General features: G+C 43.7%; 1 protein-coding gene and 1 long non-coding RNA gene across 2 annotated transcripts in view; one reads left to right on the top strand and one right to left on the bottom strand.

The window, feature by feature from the left end:
• The window catches only part of LOC309867661, a 743,341-nt gene that overhangs the window by 138,960 nt on the left and 576,508 nt on the right, over window positions 1-27,873 (bottom strand). The gene's annotated exons all lie outside the window — the stretch shown is intronic.
• Window positions 235-27,568, top strand: LOC309868123 (uncharacterized protein; the record flags this gene model as incomplete). The annotated part of the gene is given in 6 exon segments (XM_082737580.1): window positions 235-387; window positions 1,709-1,817; window positions 12,548-12,675; window positions 15,901-16,146; window positions 26,957-27,382; window positions 27,386-27,568. Coding segments are annotated over 6 exon segments (1,245 nt in total).

The following is a 27,873-nucleotide window of genomic DNA, read 5'->3' as shown; positions in this document are numbered from 1 at the left end:
TTTTTTGTTTGGGGATTGTACAGACTCTGGAAGATAAGGTGGGAGGAATGTCTTCCAGATCACATTTTGAAATGTTTTCTCCTGAGCGATGAGCCCAGGTCTCTGCCATGTGATATGTCCACGTCTCTTTGGTTGCAGAGGACCAGGGAGGCCCGTGGTGGGAGGGACCTGGTGGTAGGGCTCAGGTGCTCCCACTTCATGCTGCCTGCCCACTAGAGCCTGGTTTAATGAAAGATGGCAGAGCAGCCTGGTGGTAGAACAGAGTCAGCCTTGTCCATCCTCCGATGGAGGACTAAGTTGGCAGAGGCTGTAGCCAGAGGGCCTCTACTGAATCCAACTGTTATCGCCAACCCTGGCCACGTCTGTAGGAAGGCAGCCTGCGCACTTGTAATTGACCATGCAGATGGCAGACTCAAAGCGAATGACCTGATAAAGGCTATCTATCCCTGTAGGCTGATACCATTTTGCCTTTTGAAAGCGAGATTTTTTTTTTCTTTTTTTACAGAAGCTATGTGAAAGTGGCGATCTGAATGCTTCTCTGACATCCCAACAATTTGAATAACAATCTGTGAGTGATGTTCCTTAAAAACAAACACTGGAGTAAACATGATTTCTTAGCAAATGTGTGGATCTGTATTTTTTGCCTGTTTTTAAAGCACGCCGAAGCAGATCCACCTACAAAGGCAGGCCTTGCACATTATGGCTGGGAAAGATTAATTCAGGGTCTATTGATCTGTCAGACTGGGACCGATTTTTCTAAAAATAGCAGCTAGGCAGTTGAGTGGGATGGTAAAGGAGACAAAGCCATTTGGAAGTGCCTTGAAACCTGGATGGGGGAAACTTTCAAAAGAAGGCTGTCAAGGGAGACCCAGCGACAAAATCGATTAATTGAATGTCCAATAAGTGGATGATAAATTACTTTATCTGTCCTTTCTCTTTGGAAAGACAAAAATTTGAGCTAGAGTGCAAAGTTCTAGTTCAACACTTTATTTGGATTCATTGAATAAATATTCAGAAATGGAGTCGACCTTGTGGCCGGTAGGAGTTGATGAATTCCTGGACATGGAAGTGAGCCATGTTGAGGGGAAGCAAGATTGAGGGTAAGTGGAGGAGACACCACAGTGGAGGCAGGGAATGGAGGACAATTAGTAAAAGGGAGAGCACTCAAAGTGTGTCACATGTGAACATGGGAGGGGTATGTACCCGACGGATGTGTGGGCTCTGGGTTGATGGTGGAGTGGTTGTGAACAGAAATGTAGAGGAGGTGTGCCAGGGTGGAAAGGTTTGGTGGGAAGGGGAGAAAATAAGGAAGCCGCTTTGCATCTGAGTCTGGACCCATGTCTGTGGGACACATGTGGAATCCGCATGTGCTACTCCCTCCCTCTGGGCTGCCCTTTGAGTTCCAGAAGAAAGAATCCTACCAGAAATCACTGAGCTTAAGGGTATGTCAGATACTGGCTTACCACGTGGGTGATTATGTTGGGACAGAGTTAAGATTGCAAAGATATGATCAGGAATTCTGGTAAAAAATCCCACTGGGGAGAAACATGAAGGATGTGCTAATAAATCATTGTAGCCAGGCCATCAAGCTTGGGGGATGGGAGATGCAGCTTGAAGATTTGCCTCTGTAGTGAGTTTTGCTTCAGCTCTGAAATTCTCTCCCTCGATCACCAAATAGCAGACTTAACCTACATCTCTGTCTTTGTAGATGTTTGGGGAAGCCAGTGATGGCTTGAGTAACCTGCCCAGTCCTTTTGCCTACCTCCTCACCATCCACCTGAAGGAAGGCCGGAACCTGGTCATCCAGGACCGCTGTGGTAAGCCTGGCACACCTGCGTCTGTACTCTTATCTCTACATGATTAGGCCGCCTTTCCCATCTCCTGCAACAGAGTGGAGCTCAAATCTACACCTCTTAAATATCAAGGCCTTTGCAGCAAAGTATTTAATCCCCTGAATCTTACTGTCTTTTACTGTTATTAAATTAATAACAATAATGATAATAGTAATAATCACATAAAGTTGTTTTAAATGAGATGAGACGATGGTCATAGCTTTATGCCTGGCATATAGCAACTGCTCATAAAAATGTTCCTTTGATTCTACTTTAATTATGCATAAGAAAAGATGTGAATGCATCCATAGCATGAAGCCAAAAGTGAGATCACTTTTTATTTCAGGGCAAAGTTAGAGGGCAACTGTGTTCTAGAAGCTGGCTGGCCTCCCCATCCCCCCAATGCAACTGCTGTGCTCTGGTTGTCAGGCAACTGTTTACCTTAGAGGTAGAGTGCCCCCCAAGGTTCTGAGCCTTCAGTTGAGACCCAGAGAACACTGGCCTTTGGAGGCAGAGCTGGGGAGCTCTCCACAGCCATGGATGGCCTCCTGCATGCCATAGATCCACTTTCCAGTTGGTCCTAGACCACCTGTGTGGTCATCCGCTGGTGATTTCTGAAAGCTAGAGGCACGCTTCAGGTCTGTGGATTTCCCTGGGAGATCCTGGTATAAACTGTGAAACTGGTTTTGCCAGTGAAGAAACAACACATTTTGAGAAGGGTGAAGGTGTCAGGCAAAAGGTGTTTCGCCCACGCTGAAGTCTGTGGAAAAGGCAGTGAGAATATGGAACCGCTGACACAAGCTGATGATGCCCAAGGTCTGCCCGAGGCGGAGGCCAGTCTTCGCACCTTAAAATCCTCGTGCTTATCAGCAATAAATACAAACCACTGTAGGCTGTCTCTTCAGAATATTGTTGACTTTCTGAAAAAGTTACTGAAGGGCCAGCCTCCTAAATCGTCTCAAGAGACTGGTGACAGACCCATCTTCAAAGCCTCAGAGAAGAATGGAGAAGAGCTTTGGAAGAAAACCCTAGGTGATTTGAATGGAAACCCTCCTGATCTACAGAGTGCAGAACGGCTCGCCCAGGAAACTGAGATGGAAGCAGAGACTCAAAAAAATGGAGCAGGAGAAAGAAAGGCTAGAACAGTCAAACGCAGGATTCCAACAGGCCCTGAACAAGAAAGTCAGCCAGTTAGTACCCGTGGGTGAAAACCTGCTGAAGACCTTCCCCGGGCCCACTCACCTTGGAGATCATTGGGTCATATCAACTGTGAGATCGAGGAAAAGAGGGAAACAGAAAATGACGGTGGCCCCATCCACGGGTCAGAGGGTGATCTGAAGCGTGTCACTGATGATGCTGATTCTAACGTGTCCCTTAAAAGTGCTGACGCGAAAAAGCAGGAACTAGCCAGACAATTGCAGGAAGGAAAGCAAATAAATGAGGAGCTTATGGCACAAATAACAGATCTTCAAGCCAAGGAGGCCTCTTTGCAGCGTGAAAATTCACAGCTTGAAGAGGAGATTCAGCAGCTGAAACAGAAGCTTCAAACTCTGCCTCAATTATATCAAGAATGCATCATCCCCGTTGAGAGAAAATGGTCTGAGGCAGAAGAGCAGTGTGCAGACATTAAGTGGAATCTTTCCTGCACACGTAGAAACATCAAGGCCATGTCTCAGACTCGAGACTTCTACAAGGACATCGCTGAAGACACCAGGAGACAATTGGAGGAAAATGCCATACACTATCAAAAGGGGATCCTCTTCCATGCAAAGAGAGCTCAGGAAAGCTGGATGGCAGCTGTGCTGACCGAGAGAAGCCTCAAGGAGCTAAAGAAAGAAAGTGATTACAACAGGCAAATGTTGGCCAAAGCAGAGTCCAACTTCCAGCTTTTCCCAAGTGGCCCTTTTACTCCTGCTCCTCCACCAGCTGCCCACAGAGGCCCAGAAGTGTCAGAGAACCCCTGGATCATCGGCACCCCCAGGTAGGAGAAGAGCCAGGACTTGAGGGCCCAGGCAGCTGGGTCACACCACCAGGGACCCCTGCCGATTTGACTGAGCTCACCACAGGCCCATCCTGAACTCCCACAACCACAGCATAACATCTGCATGTGTTTTCTGTCTTTAAGTTATTTGGACTTATCTCTTTTTAGGTTTAGGTATTATTTAGATAGATAGTTAGTTAGATAGTTATTTAATTGATAATACAATTGCTTTTATTCAAGTAGATTTAGCGTTATAGTTTTCAGATAGTATTTTTCCATTAAAGTGTCATTTCCTGTAATTTTTACAGATGTATTATTTTTACCAGACCCTCTAAAACTAGAAAATATTAAGTTAAAGATTTAAGTTAAAGATCTCCAGTTACTTTAACAATTATCAAAATTTGGCATGGATACAAACATTTAAAATAATCAACATTTTTCTTTTTTTAAGAACATTTTTCTATGGCATGAACATTTTTGTGTGCTGTTTTCATACACATAAGCTTGTATTAGACATCTGCACAAGTAAATTAATATGTATTTGAGTAAATTTTGATTTGAAAAACTGGGGAAAAGAAAACTCTAAACAACAATTCCCTATTCCAACTTCATAAAATTTTGATTAGACTAACCTTAAATTCATTAATTATCTTAGCAGAGCTTAAAGTACAATTTTTCTCCTTTTGTTAACTTTTTAAAATTTGTTTTCCTTTTGTTTAAGATATTGTTTGCTAAATATTTAGACATTTCTAAGTTTTATGTAGCGAAAATGAAAGTTTTTCAGAGATGGCAAGCAAACAGACCTCCCCCATGCAGTTTACAAGGCACTTTTAGTCAGTTTGGCGGTAACAGAGAGTAATAGAACAGTAAAGAAAGCTGCCAATTTTTAAAACAATTTTAAAGAGAGAAAGAAATGATATTCACACAATTTGTATAATATGCAAAATATACCTAGCTCGTATATACACAAAAGGAGAATTGCCCAATATATCAGATAGATGCTCTGTTCCTTGGAGCTGTGGAAGCAGAAAGCAAGGCAAAAAGCAGAGGGAGACTCCCAGATGCTAACAACAGGGGGAGCTGTTCCCACTCTTGGGCCTTCCTGGAGGGAGGAGGGGGAAAGTGCTGCCATCAGGGCCCAGGGCAGGCAGATTTAGTTCCAGGCCACCGCAATAATGCAAATGTCACCATAAAGCACATAATTCATTAATTAATATTTTTTCTGGAAATCATTTTTTTTTCACATTTTCCAGTGCATATAAAAGGTGTTTATCCCACGACACTGCAGTCTTGTGAGTGGGCAATATCATTATCTCTAAACAAATAAAAATTAAGCCTTGTTTAAAAAATATGTTTTGTTAAGATTTTATTTATTTATTTGAGAGAAAGAGTGAGAGTGAGAGAGAGCATGAGAGGGGAGAAGAACAGAGGGAGAGGCGGATTGCTCGTGGATCGGGGAGCCCCATGCGGGACTCGATCCCAGGACTCTAGGATCATGACCTGAGCTGAAGGCCATTGCTTTGCCAACAGAGTCCCCCAGGCACCCAAATTAAAAAATATTTTCTTGCTGAAAACTGCTAACCGTTATCTGTGCATTTAGCAAGCTGTAATCTTTTAGCTGGGAGGAGGGTCTCGTTTCAGTATTGATGCAAGTTGATCAGGGTGGTGGTTGATAGAAAACTGTGGCAATTTCTTCAAAGACGACGACTACCAAGGTTGCCGCATCAGCCTACCCTTCCTGTCAGGAAGACGTCTCTGGTAGCGGGCAGGGCTGTGGAGGGATGTGAACAAATTGGAGCGCAGATGGGTGGGAATGTGAAACAGTGCAGCTGCTGTGGAACATGGTGCGAAGTTTCCTCCAAAAATTAAAAAATACTCTATGATTCAGTAATCCCACTTCTGTATTGCGGAAAACTGAAATCAGGATCTGAACGGGGTTTCTGCATTTCTAGGTTCATAGGGCACTATTCCCAGGAGCCCATGGATGGATGGATGGGCTGAGAGAATGTGGTGTGAATGAGTAAAGAAAATGTAATATTATTCTTTAAAAAGAAGGAAATTCTGTCACACGTTACAATATGCATGAAACTTAAGGATATTGCCTAACGCAAAATAAGCCAGTCACATACACACACAGACACACACACACCATATTTTCTGAGTCCCCTTATATAAGATCTCTAAAGTGGTTGAAAAAATAATATAAAATAGGGGCACCTGGGTGGCTCAGTAGGTTGAAGCCTCTGCCTTTCGGCTCAGGTCATGATCCCAGGGTCCTGGGATCGAGCCCCACACTAGGCTTTCTGCTCGGCTGGGAGCCTGCTTCCTCCTCTCTGCCTACTTGTGATCTCTGTCTGTCAAATAAATGAATAAAATCTTAAAATAATAATAAAAATAAAATAAAAAATAAAGCAGTCAAATTCCTACAAACAGAAAGTGGAACCATGGCTCCCAGGGCTGAGGGGTGGAAGGAACGGGGTTGTTCTTCCCTGAGCATAGAGTTTCAGATTTGCAAGATTAAAATTTCTAGCAATCTCTTGCACAATTATGTGAATTTAGTTAGTAATACAAAACAGCAAACTTAAAAAGAATGAAAATGGTACATTCCATATCATGCGTTTTTTACCTCAATTGGGGGAAAAAAAAGATATGAATATGAGCTTAAGGATTTGAGTTGTGGGGAATTAGGCTAGAGCTAAGTCTCAGACCAATGACTTCACCTCTCTACATGTCAGTTAATAAGTTAATGTAATTAATTTATTACCAAGTTGATTAAATAATTTTTAAAGGTTCTGTTCAGTTCTAAAATCTAACTGTATTGTAATTATAGAGAGAATATCTTAGTCCTCCACTCTAAGACAAAGTCCTTTACGGTACAAAATGCTGATCTTCTTATCTTCTGAAAATTCCCTCCATTACACCTCATCAGTTAGATCAGAGGGACGATCAGCTCACATTGGATGCTCAGAGATCAGCATCTCTCTAAAGTAATTCATGCTGAGAACATGATAACGTAGAAAAGGGCAAGGTTTACCCCACCCAAGCCAAAGGAGTACCTGATTCTTAAATATTCATATAAGGTTCATTATATTTTTGATGACTAATCTTTACTGGATGTGTGTGCGAAAGGTGAGAACAAAAGTCATTAGAAGAAAGGTAATTATCTCAGAAATGACCCTGTTCTCAGGGGAAGATGGACTGAATGCAGGGAGCGATAGGGGAATGGAAAGGAAGGGCCAGAGGTAAGACAGGTTGCACACGGGACTTGGTGGGGGTCAGACGTAGCAAAGGATCAGAGGTGCTTCTCAGGCTTCGCTGTGGAGGGATCGGGAGAATGGTGATGCACGCAATGTTTGTAGAAAGGATAGTGTGCATGTCGAAACACACAGGAGGGAGATTGGGTCCAGGGGTGAAGAGGCATCATGGTGAGACCTGGTACTTTCGCAGAGTGCTTTAATCGAGAGAAGAGCCGTGAGCCTCAGGCTGATCCTTGGGGCACAGCTGCAGTTGGCCAAAATCCTCCCTCTTGGAACAGGTGCCTTATGTGTTCCACTGTATAATGAATAAGAACGCTTATGAGAAAAGGAAGAGGCCCAGACAGGGGTGTAAACAAGGAGGAGGAAGTAGCCAAGACAGAGAAATGAAGCCCAAGGGATGGAGGGCGAGACAGAGAGCATCCTGGGACTAAGTCAGAGGAAAGGGCTGGGGCGGGGAGGTGCTGGCTAGCAGGATCTTTGCTGCAGAAAGTTATGGGAAGGAGGACATCCAACATGAGAAGATTCCCGGAAAGGCAGGAAGGGGAAGATTTCTAGGCGCAGGTGAGAGAATTCGGTTTGGAAACCGAGGAGGGAAAGGTGAAAGATGAGTGCCGAAAGAAAGGTGATTTGCTGGAATTTATTGCTACAAGCCACAGCGAAAGAACTTTGCTAACTCAAGTAAAAAGGAATGTTATCTGCAAGGCTTTGGGCAAACTCCCAAAATTCAGAAGAAGACCAGGTAACCAGACTCAGCAACATGGCTGAACGGGGTGTGAAAAAGACAAGAAAGCTCAAAACACGGCATGAGCCCAGGTGAGGCCCCGCCGCTGGTCCGGCTGCCTCTGGATATGCAGTCAGATGTGATCTGGCTTCAGCTATGGTCCCCGCAAAGCTGTGAAGCCCCCACCTGTTCTTCCGAGATTCAAAAGCCTGGTGGCAGTTGTTGTCTTAGCAAACCCTCCAGCATCTGTCCACTATCCACCTGCAGGACTTCTCTCTTCTTTCTTTCTTTCTTTCTTTCTTTCTTTCTTTCTTTCTTTCTTTCTTTCTTTCTTTCTTTTTTTTTTTTAAGATTTTATTTCTTTATTTGGTGGAGAGAGACAGCAAGAGAAGGATCTCAAGCAGGGGGAGTGGTGGAGGGAGACGTAGGCTTCCCGCTGAGCAGGGAGCCCAGAGCTGGGCTGGATAACAATATCCTTGGATCATGATGGGATCCTGACCAGAGCCAAAGGCAGATGCTTAAGGACTGAGCCATCCATGCGCCCCCACCACCATGACTTCTAAGAGGACCTGACGATTGTGCTATGTGAGACATACTTGATGTCCCCACAGGATACTCAGGGCAGACCTTGTTTCCAAAATAAGGCTCTTACAAAAAATAAAAATAAGGCTCTTACAAAAACATACACAAGTCTGACAGTCAAGAGCAGCCACATAGGAGACCCTAATCTACCCCTCCCCAGCTCTCCATTTCCCACACCTGCATTTCAAAACCAAAACCAAACAAGGCATATGATGCAAAAGGCTCTGCTTCACATGAAAACAGACAGCCTTGGCACCACTGAAAACACCCTATTTCCCAAACCAGTCCATTAAAATCTCTCCAGGCTATACAAGCTCCGCCCCAAGACCCATGACTGACATCTGTTCCTTTGGTTTTCATTCTCCAGCAAGCTTGTTCTGATATTTTGTAAGCCACAGACTCAGGACAAAGTCAGAGGACACTAATGCATATGTACACTTGGTGGAAAGAGATCGAAAAGAAGGAAGTTGAAACACTGACATGATACAATACGGAAGGAAGCTCTGGGTCATGGCTCTAGTGCTCTCTGCGGTAGGTCTCTGCTGTGGGTCATGCTGAGGGCTTCCCTAGACCACAGCCTGCTCTGCTTTGCCTTCAGCCAGCCCTTTGGAGGCTGGAGGCCCTGCATCACTGGGGTTCCCCTCATGTCCCACAGGAAGATTTCAGCTCTGGGTCCTCTTGTGGCCTTCCAGAACTGCCTTTCACTAATTTTCTGTTTCTTTTTAAAGCATAAATTTAGTTTGGGGCATCTGGGTGGCTCAGTTGTTAAGAGTCTGCTTTCAGCTCAGGTCATGATCCCAGAGTCCTGGGATGGAGCCCCACATCAGGTTCCCTGCTCAGCAGGAAGCCTGCTTCTCCCTCTCCCACTCCCTCTGCTTGTGTTCCCTCTCTTGCTGTGTCTCTCTCTGTCAAATAAATAAATTTTTTTAAAATGTTTTTAAAAAAAAACCCATACTTTGGTTTTTTATTGGGCAAGAACATATATGACTTGATAGTAAATCAATCCTACCCTATAATTATAAAATGATGCTCTTTACCACATTGTAAGATTTCAATTCTCAGCCAGCCTATTTCTGATGTCTTCATGGGAACTCATGTAATATAATAATAAAATGGCTGTATCCCCACCAGGTTATTCAAATCCCCACTTAAATCCTACACAAGGGGTGCCTGGGTGGCTCGGTGGGTTACAGCCTCTGGCTTTGGCTCAGATCATGATCAGAGGGTCCTGGGATCGAGCCCTGCATTGGGCTGTCTACTTGGTGGGAAGCCTGCTTCCCCCTTTCTCTCTCTGCCTACTTTTGAACTCTCTATCAAATAAATAAATATAAAAAAATCTTAAAAAAAATATCTTACACAAGTGGCCCCAATTTTTCTCTTTTCAAAATAAAGACTTTAAGACACAAGATGGTTTAGGAAAAAATGGAAACTCCATAGCCTTAAACCAAACAATCTGAGGGTTTTGAAGTGGTGGGGGTTGGGGGGTTGGGACAACCAGTTGGTGGATATTAGAGAGGGCAGGGATTGAATGAAGCACTGGGTGTGGTGCAAAAACAATACTGTTATGCTGAAAAGAAATTAAAAAAAAAAAACGCTAAGGGATGTCAAGTGTCTATTTAATTAAAGTGAAAGTAAAGAGAGAGATATAAATGGAGTCAAAAGAGGGACAATTCTTTGTGAAACTATGGAGATAAGAGAGTCCAGACAAGGAGGGAGAGAGCTAGATGGGGTGAGGAGTAGAGCGGAAGAAGTGAAAGAAATCCCCCATGACAGGGGAGGAAAGGCCCAAGGGGCAAAGTGGAGAGAGGGTTTGTAGGGGAGGCTAACCTGGCCCAGACCACATAGCCTTTGCCAACCACACTGAGCGGCAGTGCTTTCCTGAGGGCTGGGGGTCTTTGCAGCAGGTGCAATATTTAGGTTTTAAAAACTATTTTTAAAAGATTCTGGCTCTGACTACAGGACAGATAATGTCTGTTGATAGAATGCTGCAGCAGTGAGAGGTACATGTCAGGAGTAAGGGTGAGGGAACAAAACTGGATTCAGGGAAGCAGACCCGTAAGGAGGCAGTTACGATGGTCCACATGAGAGGCAATGGGGTGTATGTTCCATGGGGTAATGTTCCATTAGATTCCAGTGGAATCTCTGTCCAGGTCACAGCCAGGAATCACTGCGGCAGCAGGAAATGGCAGGAAAAGATAAAATGGGGGGAAAGCAGTGAAATTTAAATTGGGAGGAAACCAAACTGACCCACGGTGGACACAGAAGAGCAACAAAGTGGGAACCAGAAACACATCTTTGATGTTAAAATATACTTAATGTCATGGATGCTGTTGGCGTTCACCATTTCCTAGCCACCAAATATCCATGCATGCAAAGTCCAAGGACTGTCTCTAATTTCTTTCTGGAGGACCCCTCCGAGATCTGCATTCGATGGCCCTGTGTTTCCCCTGGTACTGATGCCACTCCTGGCCAAAGGGAAGGAGGCGTAGCTGACTCTCTGCTCAACAACCCCTGCAAGTGGGTTCCTGTCTTGGATCCTGCTTCATAGTCATCTGCACAGTGGGGAACATACCCTGGGCCCAGTCGATACACCCCACAGGACCCCACACCTCCCATTCTGGTCCATGTTCTGGATCTAAGTACCCAGGATCCGAAAATGACTGGCCTAAACATCTCTACCTGCTTCCAAGTCCCATGGTGGCCTCTTCCCCGTCCTGAGGGCAGACTAGGCTGGGGGTATGTCCTCCCCTGGGTGGGTAATAGCTAGCTGTTTGTGGCAGTGTGGACCATATGTGTGCATACGTGGCCCCTTAGGCTGTAGGCCAGAGTCAAGAAGGGAAAGAGAACTCGTCGGGCTTTGGGCTACCCTCTTCCATTTTTTTTTAAAGATTTTATTTATTTATTTGACAGAGAGAGATCACAGGTAGGCAGAGAGGCAGACAGAGAGAAGGGGAAGCAGGCTCCCTGCCAAGCAAAGAGCCCGATGTGGGGCTTGATCCAAGGACCCTGGGATCATGACCTGAGCTGAAGGCAGAGGCTTAACCCACTGAGCCACCCAGGTGCCCCCGGGCTTCCCTTTTCAAGGATGCTATAGTCCAGAGCAGGCCATCTACAGAGTCTGAGAATTCTAAATGCAGACCTTCCTCCCAGGTTATTATGAAGGTATATTTTTAAGAGCATAGAATGTATTTTATTTAAAATATAATTTGATTTATACTTTCAAAATAATTTTATGTATTTTATATGGGCCTCTATGTAAAATCTTGCTTTAGACCCCTCCAAAAGTTAGGCCTTAGACCAGCCTGGCCAATCAATGCAGAACATCATATTCATTGTAGTGATAAGCTAGGGTTTAGGGAATGTGTCCCGGGCTGACATAGTGAGGAACAGTGTGGGTTTGCTGAACTCATATGAAAGAGATCCTTCTTCCCCTTGTTACATGGCTTGAAGCTGAGAGGACCAGGATGGAAGAGCAGCAGCAGCCTTCTTGTCACCATGTGGAGTAGAAGACTGAGTTTGAGGCGTAGTCGCGGGTATAGAAGTAGACAAAAGCCAAAGTCTGGACTGTTGAACTCTTGACTAAGTATCAGTTAAAGTCAGATCTACTCCTGGTCTTTTCAGTAAGGTAATATAGTCAGTTTCACCATAAAATATATCAGTTTGGCCTGGGTGTTCCTTCCCCTCTGTCAATCAATAGGTAGAGGCAAATAAAGAATTTAATAATAGATTATTTTTAATCCATCAATTTCTTTAGCCCATCAATTTCATCTCCTCCACCCACCCATCATCCCTACCTCCACAACAATTTTCTAATTTACCCAAATCTTTTATTTTTTTCTAAAGATTTTATTTATTTATTTGACAGAGGGAGAGCCCAAGTAGGTGGACTGGCAGGCAGAGGGAGAGGGAGAAGCAGGGTTTCCACCAAGCAGGAAGCCCAATGTGAGGCTCCATCCCAGGACACTGGAATCATGACCTGAGCCGAAGACCACTGACTGAGTTACACAGGCACCCTAACTTACCCAGAGCGTGTTGTATGGAGACCAGATAGCTTAATTTTAGGGTGAAGTCAAGTAAATCCAGTTGTGAATCCTGACTTGGTGGCATGCGAGCCAGATGGATGTTCTTCTCTGGAACTTTTATTCCTTAAGTAGTGGCCATGTCCTATCGAGAGAGTTGGAACATTATTCTGGGGCCGGGGGTGGGGCGCGGTGCTATGGCAGCATCGAGAGTCCTGCACTGATGATGTTGAGCTCTAGTGACAGCGTTGCTGGTGAAGATATCCTAGAAGGACAGTTCTGTGTAAGAAATGCCTATACATCCTGTCGTCTGGTCTCTCCTCATCCTAGCTGAGTTTCAAAGCCTGGTTGCCCAGGTTCTCATCAGTTCTGGAAGTTACCAAGTCTCCTTAGGCAGAGCTGGGCTCCACTGTGTGCCACCAAGCATTCTTCTACCCAGTGGTCTACAGTGTGGGATCCAGTAGTGTCTTGAAGGCAGTATAAACTAAGCGAATAGAACAGCAACGACAGTCGGAGATTGTCTATCTGACTGAGGTGTGGCTCAGAAAAGAAATTATATTTCTTTTCTTTTAAGAATTAGGATTCTGATTTAAATAATTGATGTAATTATCGCATGTGGTCATGTGGAAGAAAGTGCCTACTGAGGGTCAGTATTGGAACCATGGTGTCTCTACCATTTGAAGATTATTGGGCATGGAATCTTCCAGAAAGATAGGATGAGACAGCTCCCTCTCATACCCCAGACAGCTTTAAAGAAGGAAAGATGGGTTTCCATAATTTCATGCAGGTTAATGTTTGTTTGTTTTTTCCCCTTGAGACATCCTCTTTGATTCATTTATTATTTTTAAGTGTGTTTTTAGTTTCTAAGTATTTGAAGATTTTCCTGTTATCTTTCCATTAGTGATTTCAGGTTTAATTCTGTTGTGGTCAGACAACACGCTCTGTATCATTGCAGTTCTAAACTTGTTGAGGTTTATTTTATGGCCCAGGATGTGGTCTGTCTTGATATGTGTCTCAAATATGAGTATTCTGCCATTCGTGTTGGGGGGGGGGCAGTTCTATAAATGTCAGTTAAATCCTATTGGTTGAGGGTACCTTGTATTCCCTATACTAGCTGATTTTCTGTTTAGTAGTATCATTCAGTGTTGACAGGGGTGTTGAGGTCTACAATTGTATTTGTCGACTTTTCTGTTTCTCCTTTAAATAGAGAAGACACCCATGATTTTTTTTAAAGATTTTATTTATTTATTTGACAGACAGAGATCACAAGCAGGCAGAGAGGCAGGCAAAGAGAGGAGGAAGCAGGTTTCATGCTGAGCAGAGAGCCTGATTTGGAGCTCGATCCCAGGACCCTGGGTTCATGACCTGAGCCAAAGGCAGAGGCTTTAACCCACTGAGCCACTCAGGTGCCCCTGCCCAGGATTTTTAATTGTATTTGGTAAGAGGAACAGAAAGAAATATTGAGATGAGTCCATATTGAAAAATATTGGGAAGAGTCCATCTTCTCCAAAGTGGAAATCCCCTTCCCATGGCTCTTTTAATCGAAAAATTACTTCTGGTTTGGAGAGAATAGTGGCCTAATTTGGACCATAATGTCATATGTCACTGCCTGATTCTCGAATGGGTACCTTTGGTGTTTTGGAAAAACAAAAAAACAAAAAAACAAAAACAAAAACAAAACAAAAAAACAAAGATCAGAAATACACATATTGAATCTTTGATTTAACTTCCCATCAACTATGTAGCAGGGTTATTTTTCTCTAAGGAGAATGAGCTACTCACATCTTCCAAGGGTCACTGGACACTGGCTATAGGTACCATTAATTATTGGGATCTCAGTGTACCATTGCTTTGCACTAGTCACAATAGTCTTACAAGGGTCAAGGAACAAATGGAGTTTTGATTCACAAATGCTTCTCATAGTTCCAGCAGATCACGAGTCTTTTTTTTTTTTTTAATCAATTTTCTGGTTGGGGAGCATGTAGTTGTTGCATATACCGTCTATCTTGTACGAACATGCCTTTCAGATTTGATACAAGAGCTATTAAGGTAAGAGGAGCCAAGTTGAAACGTATGGACCTCCCTCTAGTGATCAAACTAATAATGCGGAGGTATTATAATTTCTATGGAGAAATATTTAAAGTTAATGTTACCCCCAACCAAAAAAATTTCCGGGAAAATATGAGGATGGTGGGTTTTTTTTTTAATTGTTTAATTTAAATTCTGTTAGCCAACATATAGCACACCATTAGTTTCAGATGTCGTGTTCAATCATCTATCAGCTGCTTATCACATTGGGAGATGGGCGTTAGGGCGGGCACTTGGTATGACAGGGGCGGTATCTTTTTTATTTTTACTTAACTCTCAGATGTGGCCAGTTCAATTGATCTTGGATTGGTCTTGGAGAATGAAAGTGGATTATTGGGGCACCTGGGTGGCTCAGTGGGTTAAGCCTCTGCCTTTGGCTCAGGTCATGGTCTCAGTGTCCTGGGATCAAGCCCCACATCAGGCTTTCTGTTCCACAGGGAGCCAGCTTCTCCCTCTCTCTCTCTCTGCTTCTCTGCCTACTTGTGATCCCTCTTTCTGTGTCAAATAAATAAATAAATAATAATCTTGAGAAAAAGAAAAAGAAAAGAAAGTGCATTATTGAGGTTTAGCAGGTGGTAACTCCAATCACATTTATTATTTGGATGTGATCTCTTTGGAGGACCAAGGCGATGAAAGTTCTCCTGTTGATCCACTGGGATGGCCACAACCATCTCACTGCAGAATTACTCCAGCTGTTTGGCTCCATGTCACAACTTAGTCTACAGAGGCACAACTGTCTTAGTCACTTGTAACATATTACACAGGCCAAACATCCTGGTGACATGAGCTGCTAGAATGAAGACAAGAAAGGTCTTTGGCCTTAGTCAAGCTTATGTCTGTTCATGGAAGGAGACATGAGTTCTGTGAAAACCCTATTACCTCATAGTCTGAGAGATGCTCGGGTATTTGTTTTCCCCAAAATAAAAGAGGACTTTCCTTTGTTTACTCTACCTCATACTGTGTATTGTTAAGAATATGTGCTGGGGCGCCTGGGTGGCTCAGTGAGTTAAAGCCTCTGCCTACAGCTCAGGTCAGATCCCCAGGTCCTGGGATCGAGCCCTGCATCAGGCTCTCTGCTCAGTGGGAAGTCTGCTTCCTCCTCTCTCTCTGCTTGCCTCTCTGCCTACTTGGGATTTCTGTCTGTCAAATAAATAAATAAAATCTTAAAAAAAAAAAGAACATATGCTGTCTTTGGATGGATATTTGAAGCTAATAACTGAGTATTCAGAAATACTCCTCTAGTGGGTTGAAATATATGTCCATGTCCTAAACCCCAGGACCTGTAACTGTTATCTTATTTGAAAAAAGAGTCTTTACAGATATAATTAAGTCAAGGATCTTGAGATGAAAATCACCCCAGATTTAACTCATCCTTATAAAAACATGTACCCTAAGTCCAGTGAATAAATACCCTTATAAGAAAAGGGAAAGATGCAAGGAGACACAGGGGGAAGTCAATGCGAAGACAGGGACAGAGTTTGGAGTAATTCGTCTGCAAGGCAAGGAACGCCAAAGATTGCCACAGGCACCAGGATCTAGGAGAGACTCAGGGGGCAGATTCTCGTCAGAGCTTCCAGCAGAAACCAACCCTGCCAACTCTTTGATGTTTAATTTTTGGCCTCCAAAACAGAGTAAATTCCTGCTGTTTGAAGTCGCCGAGTTTGTGGTAATTTCTTACAAGAGCCCTAGAAAATTAAAACAATGTCCCCATTGGAAAAGGATCCAGAACAATTTTCCCTAGATGGTCCAGGTTACGGTCCAAGCAGATCCCATCAATGGCCCTTAAAGTTTTGGAGGTAGATCAAGATATTGTAGGAGACAACGACAAACCCCAGGAGGAAAGTCTCAGACCACTGAGGTTTTCATCAAGTTCCTGCTTAGCAGGAATTTATTCTCTTTGACAGAAAGAGCTTTTGGATTGATATGGGGCCTTGATAAGTACTGAACTCTTGGTTATGGAAAGCCAGGGGAGCCGAGGCCCTGAGTCACTCATTAGGACCTGTGGATCTATTCCATTTAGCAAAGCTTCACCACGTGCAAGCAGTGTGTAAAGATGAGGTCTGAGCTGGCCCTACAAGGCACAGGTAAATGGTATCAGCCTAGGACTCATGTTTTTCTTCTGCCTACTTCTGCTGTACCCTATTAGGCTTAATTCTCAATTAGTCAGTGTAAAGGCGGAGAAATCAAGGGACTCTTCAGACTGCAAAACCCGAATGTTCTCACTGGAGACTGTGACAGGGACATGCATGTAAGTCTTAATTCAACCCAGCCTGAGGTGGCAGGGGAAAGCACGCATTCTTCCGAGACACTGGGGAAAAGGGGCCCCAGACAAGACACTGTTCTTGTTTGTCAACCAGATTGTAGTAAGGGTGTCAGTCCAGTGGTGAAAGAAATGCAGCCAAGAGTCTGGAAAAATGTAGAACATCAGAAAGTAGAAAGGAAGGATGTGACGAGAGAGAGAGAGAGACACCTTCAGAAGGAGGATGAGCTGGGTGAAGAAGGTGGCAGGACCCGGAGGGAGAGAGCATACAGAGACCCTATAGAGGAGGTTGCTCATTCCAGCTGGTTTCCCTGAGGAAGGAATGTCTGGAATTGGGCAGGGGGAGGGGCATGGTAGAAATGAGAGGAATATCCTGGCCCAATAAAAATCTGGGTAACGCTGAAGTTCTTAAAGCTGTTAATACAGACTCCAGAAGTCTATGGTGACCTTCCAGAATATGACCCAGAATCTTACAGGTGAGTTGACGAAACAGAGTAATTCAGTGTTTACTGTGATGGATAATGCTGGTACTCCCACCAGATCTCCTTCGGTCTCTTTTATTATTAGGGTCCCAGGACTTTGAGATTTTGCTCCCAATAACCAGCTCCTGAAGCTTCCCCCATGACCATCGAAGGATTGCTCTGGCAGAGTCTGGGAATTTCCTCTCTTCTAAGCCAGTGACTGATGGATTTGGGAGTTTGAAATCTCCATGCCTGTTGCCTTTGGTCAGGACAGGGCTGAGCTGCAAACTACATTCCAGTGATCCAGAGATCCCCATCGTGGGATAAATCTGAGTCAATTATCTGTAAACTTTACCTGAAGTTTACCTAATATGGCTTCCTTCTTGTTCTTGTCCTGATTTTCTGATTTGCTCAGAAATTTACTTTTGGGATTCCTTCATTCATAAGTCACGTGTACAGCACTCCCTGTCTTAGAGTCTGAGGTGGAGGCAGTGGACCTGGGACAATTACGAATCTCATCAGTAAATGGTCCCTTGAATTTGGAAGTCAAGCTTCGTGTCTTTTAAACAAATAAAGCCTTTGCTGAAAGAAAAACAACACAGATCCTTTAATGAGGGACACCCTCATGCAAGCAGCTAACATCTGGCCTTTTAATATAGTAAGTCGGGGGACTTGGAAGACAGTCCCTACTGCCTGCTCCAACACAGCAGACACAGTACAACTGATCTGCCATTAGGCTTTTCAAGTATGTTTTCCCGCTGGGAATTTCAAAATTCATACACTCATGACATGTGAAAAATATTTAAAATGCCAAGGAAAGCAGATGGTAATTCACACGTTGTTTTCTTTACTAATAATTCAGTTGGTCTCTTTGAACGGGTTGTTGTATGAGTACTAGGACGGCCACGACACAGTTCCACAGGCTGGGGGGCTAAGCAGCAGAGATTTATCTTCTCACAGTTCTGGAGGCTGGACTCCAAGATGAAGGTACAGGGAGGTTCAGCTTCTTCTAGGGTTTTGCTCTTTGGCTTACAAATGGCCACCTCCCTTCTCTGTGAGTGTATGTCCCTGGTGTCTGTGTGTCTGAATTTCCTTTTCTTATTGGGACATCGGTCAGATTGGATTAGGCTCACCCTAATTGCCTCAGTGTAGCTTAATCCCTCTGTAAAAGGCCCTATCTTCAAATACATTCACCTTCTTAGTTAACCTGGGGTTTGGACATCAACATAAATTTTGGAGGAACACAGTTTATCCCATAGCAGTTGGATAGGGTGTAAGAACGTCAGGTATGAAATATTTCTTTGAATGAAAGACGATTTAATCAGAGGAAAACACTGCTTATTAGTTGTACAGAAAAAGCCAGATTTTTAAAAAAATTTTTTTATTTCTTTCCAGCTTAACAGTATTCGTTGTTTTTTGCACCACACCCAGTGCTCCATTCAATCCGTGCCCTCTCTAACACCTACCACCTACCACCTGGTTCTCCCCACCCCCCACCCCCCACCCCTCAGATTGTTTGGTTTAAGGTTATGGAGTTTCCATTTTTTCTTAAACCATCTTGTGTCTTAAAGTCTTTATTTTGATAGAAAAGTTGGGGCCACTTGTGTAGGATTTTTTTTAAGATTTTTTATATTTATTTATTTGATAGACAGAGCTCACAAGTAGGCAGAGAGAGAAAGGGGGAAGCAGGCTTCCCACCAAGTAGACAGCCCAATGCAGGGCTCGATCCCAGGACCCTCTGATCATGATCTGAGCCAAAGCCAGAGGCTGTAACCCACCGAGCCACCCAGGCACCCCTTGTGTAGGATTTAAGTGGGGATTTGAATAACCTGGTGGGGATACAGCCATTTTATTATTATATCACATGAGTTCCCATGAAGACATCAGAAATAGGCTGGCTGAGAATTGAAATCTTACAATGTGGTAAAGAACATCATTTTATAATTATAGGGTAGGATTGATTTACTATCAAGTCATATATGTTCTTGCCCAATAAAAAACCAAAGTATGGGTTTTTTTTTAAAAACATTTTAAAAAAATTTATTTATTTGACAGAGAGAGACACAGCAAGAGAGGGAACACAAGCAGAGGGAGTGGGAGAGGGAAAAGCAGGCTTCCTGCTGAGCAGGGAACCTGATGTGGGGCTCCATCCCAGGACTCTGGGATCATGACCTGAGCTGAAAGCAGACTCTTAACAACTGAGCCACCCAGATGCCCCAAACTAAATTTATGCTTTAAAAAGAAACAGAAAATTAGTGAAAGGCAGTTCTGGAAGGCCACAAGAGGACCCAGAGCTGAAATCTTCCTGTGGGACATGAGGGGAACCCCAGTGATGCAGGGCCTCCAGCCTCCAAAGGGCTGGCTGAAGGCAAAGCAGAGCAGGCTGTGGTCTAGGGAAGCCCTCAGCATGACCCACAGCAGAGACCTACCGCAGAGAGCACTAGAGCCATGACCCAGAGCTTCCTTCCGTATTGTATCATGTCAGTGTTTCAACTTCCTTCTTTTCGATCTCTTTCCACCAAGTGTACATATGCATTAGTGTCCTCTGACTTTGTCCTGAGTCTGTGGCTTACAAAATATCAGAACAAGCTTGCTGGAGAATGAAAACCAAAGGAACAGATGTCAGTCATGGGTCTTGGGGCGGAGCTTGGATAGCCTGGAGAGATTTTAATGAGCTGGTTTGGGAAATAGGGTGTTTTCAGTGGTGCCAAGGCTGTCTGTTTTCATGTGAGGCAGAGCCTTTTGCATCATATGCGTTGTTTGGTTTTGGTTTTGAAATGCAGGTGTGGGAAATGGAGAGCTGGGGAGGGGTAGATTAGAGTCTCCTATTTGGCTGCTCTTGACTGTCAGACTTTTGTTTTGTTTTTGTTAGAGCCTTATTTTTATTTTTATTTTTAGTACGAGCCTTATTATTATTTTTTTAAAGATTTTATTTATTTACTTGAGAGAGAGACAGTGAGAGAGAGCATGAATGAGGAGAAGGTCAGAGAGAGAAGCAGACACCCCATGGAGCTGGGAGCCCGATGCGGGACTCGATCCCGGGACTCCAGGATCATGACCCGAGCCGAAGGCAGTCGTTCAACCACCTCAGCCAACCAGGCGTCCCAGAGCCTTATTTTTTGAAACAAGGTCTGCCTTGGGTATCCTGTGGGGACATCAAGTATGTCTCGCATAGCAGGACCTTCAGGTCCTCTTAGAAGTCATGGTTGTAGGGGCGTGTGGGTGGCTCAGTACTTAAGCATCTGCCTTTGGCTCGAGTCAGGAGCCCATCATGATCCCAGGATCCTGTGATCTAGCCCCGCTCTGGGCTCCCTGCTCAGTGAAAAGCCTATGTCTCCCTCCCCCACTCCCCCTGCTTGTGATCTTCTCTAGCTGTTTCTCTCCGCCAAATAAAGAAATAAAATCTTAAAAAAAAAAAGAAAGAAAGAAAGGAGAGAGAAGTCCTGCAGGTGGATAGTGGACAGATGATGGAGGGTTTGCTCAGACAACACCTCCCACCAGGCTTTTGAATCTCGGGAGCAAGTGGGGTCTGTCTATCTTTCTCACTGCTGATCCCTCACAGAGCCTAGCTTAGAGCCTGTACAACTTTTATAAGAATCATGATTCAAAAAGGAGCCATGTTAATAACAAACCCAAGAATTCAGACCATAGATTTGGAGCAAAGCATATGAGTTTCAGAGAAGCAGACATTTTAGAAGAAAACAGCCCCTCCACTCTTAGAGGTGTTGAAACCATCCCTTTTCCCCAGGTCTTAAAGAAAAAGAAAGCTCTGAGAGTATACCACTGCGAATGAGTAGGAAACAGCATTGAGTACTTAATGCTCTCAAAATGAACACTTCCCTTCAAGAGATAGCCAGGAATTCCTGAGAGCAGCAGATTTTCTTTACAAAAACTATGGGATTATGGGCAAAAATAACAAAATGGGGGTCTTGAAAATCCTGAGAATGCCCCAATGGTAGGACAGATCTGGGGTCAGATCTCTGCTGTGCCCCCCGGCATTCATCGTTTTTTTCTGCAGCCTTTCTCTCTTCCTTTGTGGGATGGATGTCTTCGATTTATTGTAAGACGATGGCACACTTCACATCAGACATAACATGGGGGACAAATTCCATGTATGTTGGGTTTTGTCCATTTCTTTTCCATGATTCAAAAAATAGCCAGGAGAATACTTCCTTGGTTGTTTTAAAGATTGAAAAAAAAACCCACATAAAGTATCTTCTTAAGCTATTTTACTATAAGTTGATGTTGACTGTAAGACCAAACTAGGTTGGGGGAAAAAAAAATCTTCCAAAAAAGGGGCTTGTGCTTGTGGGTATGCACAACCTTATGAAGAAATAGGGGCCAGACAGGAATCAGAAGAAGATGGGAGGGCCTTATTTACAGAGTCTGTATAGACTTATTTAAAGTAAACTTCTAAGGCAGTGCTTCTCAAACTTGACTTTGTATCATGGAAGGTCTTGTTAAAACACAGATTTTTGTCCACTTCCCCCATCCCCACAGCCCTGCCGTTCCTGATTCTACAGTTTGGGGTGGGTCCTAAGAATTTTCATTTCAAATAAGATGACAGCGATATTCTAATGCTGGAGCTAGGACCACACTGAGAACTATTGCCATCGAGGCAATTGTCAGATTCTCAACCTTGGTTGTACCTTGAGATCACCTGGGAAGCTTTGCAAAACACCAATGCCTGTACTGAACCCAAGCTTCAGTTGAGAAGTTCTGAAATTTCACTGCTTTGGGTGGGGGGTCTGGACATCAGGAGCTTTAAAAGTGCAAAAGTTAAAAACAATTTCACAATTGTTAAAAACAATTTCCCTGTCGGTTCTGGTATATGTTAGAAAAGGGACATTTAATTTTTTGTTCATTCCGTAAATATCAATTGAGTTTCCACTTTAACCTGAGCCTTGTGTGGAGTGTTAGGGATATGGATATAAATCAGACAGAGAAAGGCAGATTGTCACTTTGATAACTGAGGTGGCTGGCATACCAATGATTTACAGAGAGCTATTAAGAGCTGTGAGTGGGGGCCCCTGGATGGCTTAGTTGGTTAAGCGTCTGCTTTTAGCTCATGTTACGATCCTGGGGTCCTGGGATTGAGCCGCACATCCAAATCCCTGTTCACCAGGAAGCCTGCTTCTCCCTCTGTCTGTGTTTTCTCTCTCTCTCTCACTCTGTTAAATAAATAAAATCTTGAAAAAAAAAAAAAAAAGCTCTGGTGGAGGTCAATGAGTTTTAAGTGAGCAAAGACTTCATTAAGGAACTCAAACTTACTTTTGAAGAATGAGGATTTTTTTATGGGCAGAGACTTAGGGGAAGAACATATGGAGGAGAGGCCTGGAGCTAGGAATGGACACAGGATGTGTTCACAGGTGTTCTCAGTTACCTGGAACCTGGGGTAGGTGGTATGGGAGGAGGCCACAGAAGTTGTCTAGAACCAGGGAAAGTGTTTTGAGATTCCAGGAGGGCGGGGCTCCTGGGTGGTTAAGTCAGTTAAGCTTCTATCTTAGGCTCAAGTCATGATCCTAGGGTCCTGGGATGGAGCCCCACATAGACTCCTTGCTCAGTGGGAAGGCTGTGTCTTCCTGTTTCTCTGCCTGTTGTTCCTTTGTTCCTCCTGCTTGTTGCTTTCTCTGTTTAAAAAAAAAAAGAGAGAGATTCGAGGAAGAGAGTGATATGACTGGGCTTAATCACCAGCTACATTTGAGATAGGAAGACCTACCTGAGAAATATTCTCTAGGTAGAATCCTAGTTTTCTTTTTTAAAAGATTTTATTTATTTATTTATTTATTTGATAGAGAGAGAGAGAGCCCGCCTGCGCGCACATGGGGGAGGAGGAGTGCGAGGGACAAGCTCAGATGCAGGGCTCCATCCCCGACCCTGAGATCATGACCTGAACCCAAAGCAAGAACTGGATTCCTCAGGCACTGAGCCACCCAGGCGCCCTTGAATAATCTCTATCTTGAGGTTATATCTAGGATATTCTCCAGAGGTATATAATCAGGGCACCCAAACATCATAGACTAATAGGAAAACAAGACACCAGCTTCCTCCTCATTGGCTAACTCCCAAACTTCTGATTTGATTCTGGGGGGATAGGAAGGACACATTTGTTCTCACACGAGTCTACCTGGAATTAATCATCAGTTTAAGCCACAGACGTTTTTCCCCTTTGAGCTACACAAAGGAGCATCTTACCATCGATACCATCCTAAACTTGGAAAAATATGGCAATATTTATTTCACATGCATCAGAGGTGAGGTCTGATGGACAAGGCATGACTTGGAATGTGGAAGATACACCAGCCCCTTGAATCTCTAATACCCTTTCTTTCTTATATTCTGCTTCGCCGTTACTCACTAGTTCTTTGATTTTTAGCAAATTATCGGAGTCTCAATTTCTTCATCATATGTATCTTACACGGTTTTGTCAGAGTTTAATGATCTTATATATAAAGTCCTTGAAAGCTCCCTACCTTGCACATTAAAGCACTCAGTAAATAACTATTATCATTTCCAAATTAAAGTCTCAAAAACTGAGAGCTGTTCTACAAATACCCCAAAAGAAAGGCATCGGTACAAAAACACTCTTCCTTCTAGAATGTGCTGTTGAATCGCAAAGGCAATCTGTGCCGTTTAATCCTTGGAATTTAGGAAGAACTGCTGAGCCATTCCCTTTCTGTTGATTACAAAGGCAGGAGAATTCAGATGGAGGCCGTGGGGGCAGTTATTTTAAATATTTGGATGTTTAAAGTCTTATGCAGGAGCCTGCTATATTTGCCTCCTGCAATTCAAAACCTCAAGTCCCCAAACCGTGTTTTCCTCTGTGCCCTTAAAACTAGCCAGCTCGACTTCTGCTTTATTTTGATAAACCTGGAAAGGCAGAGCCCAGTCTTTTAAGTAAAGCTTTTCCAGGGCTTAAGGCAGCCGAACCTAAATGAAACTGAAAATGACAATGAGAAGAGGTAATGCTATCTATCACTGTCCGCTGTTTGCCGTCTGTAGCTCTCCCTAGCAATCGCAGGATAAAATAAAGCCCCGTGTTGAAGGGCAGGGCATAAGCAGGCTGGCTCTTCAAGCCTCAGTTAGCTCTGCAGGGAGGTGGCTCTGAGAAGGACCCCGATGGAAATGGAGCTTATAAAGATGTCTTGTAGCAGCCTTTCATGTTTGCCATGTGGCTGCCCCTTCAGCTCCCTAATACCCCTTCTCTCTTAAATGATACGAAAAGTTCTTAGCACAAGTCCCAAGGAGAGGGAAGCAGCCTTAAAATGGGAAGAAATCAAAGCTTTCCATGGTGGCAGTGCTGTGCTTTTGTTTCCTGGTAACACCATTGCATTTCTAGGGGTGCATCAGGAGGAGGAGCTGAAGGGGGAAGCATGGAGTTTGTTTTTGTTTTTTTTTTTAATTTTTTTTAAGACTTATTTTAGAAAGAGAGAATGAGTGGGGGGAGGGGCAGAGGGAGAGAAGCTCAAGCAGATTCCCCATTAAGTGTGACCTGATCCTAAAAGCCTGGCATGACCTGAGCTGAAACCAAGAGCCACTCTACCAACTAAGCCACCCAGGAGCCCCTAGACGGGAATCTTGAAATACTCCTCCTGCTCAGGACCCTCCTTTCTCTGTGCCTCTGGCCTTCTTCTCTGCCACTGTTCAATCTTCCATTCCCAGCTACCCTACATAGGTCATAAGCTCAGTTGATACCTCGAGGTCCCAGATGGATTAAGAATCTTGCAGTGGCGCCTGCATGGCTCAGTTGGTTAAGCAGCTGCCTTTGGCTCAGGCCATGGTTCCAGGGTCCTGGGATCGAGCCCCAGTGGGGATCTGCTTCTTCCTCTCCCTCTACCCTTCCCCCTGGCTTGTGCTTTCTGTCTTTCTCTCAAATAAATAAAATCTTAAAAAAAAAAAAAGTCAGATGCTCAGGTAACTGAGCCACCCAGATGTCCCCCTCCACCTCCCCCCACCTTTTTTGTTTGTTTGTTTGTTTGTTTTTCCCCAAGCACATTTTGTTTAAGACCTACTAGGGCCAAAGATGCCAGCAGAATTTATCCAAGATTTGTTTGGTAGGCTTGCTTTTTTAGCTGCTTCACTTTTTCTGACCCTTTCTTGTTGCTTATAGCTTATTTGGTCAAGTTTTATGTCCTCTCTTAGAACTGCATGATCTAGGCTTTGTATGCTGTGTATCTGTATAACCCTGTTTCTCTCTTTAATTATGTTTTTAGCATTCAGAGTGATTAACATGGCAAAGTAAGTAGGAAAGTATTTATAGAATTGCTGCATTTTCTCCTAGATTGAAATGATTTATTTCATTTCGCTAATGACACTGTTATAACTTTCTGTGGCCTCCCCTAAGGCTATCTAACCAATATATTTTAGAAACCTTTTACTCCTTAGTTTCTTGTCATTTATCGAACAAGGTTCAAATGGTTAAACACATTGTATAGGATGCTGTATTTCCCAGAAGAAATAAAGAGGCTTGTCTCTAGGGACTTACTGTGGTCTCTCAGTTGTACTGAGATTTTTCTGTAGGCATACAGTGTGGTTTATGGAACATGGGCTGATAATGAATCCAACCCCACACTGAGTGGATGCAGTGGGATTCCTGGAATACTGATGTCTAATACATCTGTGAAGATGTTACATATAATGCTTCCAAAAAGCAATCAATTTTCCAATTTAAAGTAAATATAAATTTGGTGTTAATTCACTAAGGGTAAAGACAAACAGGTCTCAAGCTGGTTTAGTTTTCAGGTGTGATCTGTTAAAAATATCTGCTACCTCAATTCAATTAGATAATAAAAACAGTTGCTCAATAAGTGAAATAATAGAGATGATTGGTTTGAATTAGGTGTTATCTAAAGGTCTGTGGCTGTATTTATACTCTAGTTAGTGGGCTTATGAGTCAAATCTTAAGGTCCACCTCTAATGCTTTCAAGTTAAGTTTAAACATTAGCTTGAGGGAGGGTTTCTCTTTGACTTAACTGTCTGCACCACCCCTCCCTTAAGATTCGACTGTGGAAGGAGTTTGTCCCGAACTTTGTAAAACTCATAGTGCTGTTCCTTTCTCTTCCAGTCCTAAAATTGCAACAGATTTCAGTCCATACTTTCCAGCTTGATTCAAGATTTTCTATATGTTTCTAATTATCACAAGTGTGTGAAACCTTCCAAAGTATATTAAACCTAGGTCATTTTATTTAGAAAATAAATTTATATGCCATACAGCACTTCTGGGCAAGGAAACATGGTAGAATCCTGAGGACATACCTCTTTAAGTATTATAACAGTTAAAATACGTTCTGAGTGTGGAGCTGGCTGAGGCTTTGTGTTTGGGGATCCCTAATATAATCAGCTACTGAATTGGGTTCTGATGTGGGAGGGAAGTCAGCCAGATGGGGGCACTGTTGCCTCAAAAGTTAGAAGAAGTAGAAAAAAAGAGCTGGCCGAGGTTGGGTTTCACCTAAAAATATTTTGTTGCGGTCACACTTTGAATTAGCAAGAGACTCTTCCAAAACTGATCTTATGTTTTTGAAACTTGTAAATCTGTATGGAAACGTGATGATTAAGCTATACATTCCGGCTGAGTTAAAGTCAAAAAACAGTTTTATTCAGCCTAAACTAATTTTGTGCCTAGGTGCGGTTTTCCAATATTCATCAGATTTGTAAGCGGGGTGGGCTTGGATCCTCTTCCAGAAAGAGCTACTTTTTGGATATTCATTCTAAGGAGTTTACATGTTTTGTGCTGTTTGTCTTCGTGGCTTTCCTAGGTCGCAGATATCAAGAAAGTCAACAACTTGATCAGAGAACAAGACTTATATGCTTTGAAATCTATTAAGATTCCAGTGAAAAATCATGGGATCCTTACAGAGACCCACAGAGAACTCAGATCCCTCCTGAGCCCATGCTCAGAGACCAGAGTGACCTTCGAGGAGCAGCCAGACCCAGATAGAGCAGCTGTAGGCGCCGGTGCCCTCTCCAGCCCACTGACAGATTTCTTTAAGGGCATTGACGAGAATATTGAGCGCGTGGTGCAGTCAGAAATCTTTTTAAATGAAAGTTACTCGGCAGAGACCTCCAATCAGCTGCTGCTCCCGACTTCTCCAAAGACCCCCACGAAGGGTGCCGACTGTGGAATTCAGTGGTGGAATGCCGTTTTTATCATGCTTCTAATTGGGATTGTTTTACCAGTGTTATAATTGGTCTATTTTAAAATACAAGCTACTGGCGAGATCCCCAGTAGCTTGAACATAACTGCTGTCCCCAATGGCTCGATGAGCGTGAGTGCAGTTCCAGGGCAAGCCCCCAGATTAGCAGTTCCAGTGCCAACTGTCCCCTCTGCAGACAGCCAGTTCAGTCAAACCACCCAGGCAGGGAACTAGCTCTTGTTTATAAAGAATCAGGCAGTGTGAGCATTTGGCCTCTTAATGTGGATCACCTGACATCGGTCATATCCTAGGGTGCTGCCTTTCCTTTTCTATGACCTACGGACATGTCTCAGAAGCCACTGTGTATTCTCCAGGAACATTTGACCCTGGGGAATAGGCTGACCTAATCCAAGGCTGTGGGAGCCAAAACATGCGCCCCCCTGCTATCCCCCTACATCCAGAGGTACAGTAAGGGACATTTGCATGTGACACATGCTATGTCTTGAAGGTATATAGTGGACTGGCACTGCATGGGCCCC

The sequence above is a fragment of the Mustela nivalis genome (assembly GCF_964662115.1).
Source record: "Mustela nivalis genome assembly, chromosome: 6".
NCBI classification, from domain to species: Eukaryota; Metazoa; Chordata; class Mammalia; order Carnivora; family Mustelidae; genus Mustela; species Mustela nivalis.
Note: the sequence above shows the minus strand (reverse complement) of the source record. Positions and strands in the feature narration are given on the sequence as shown.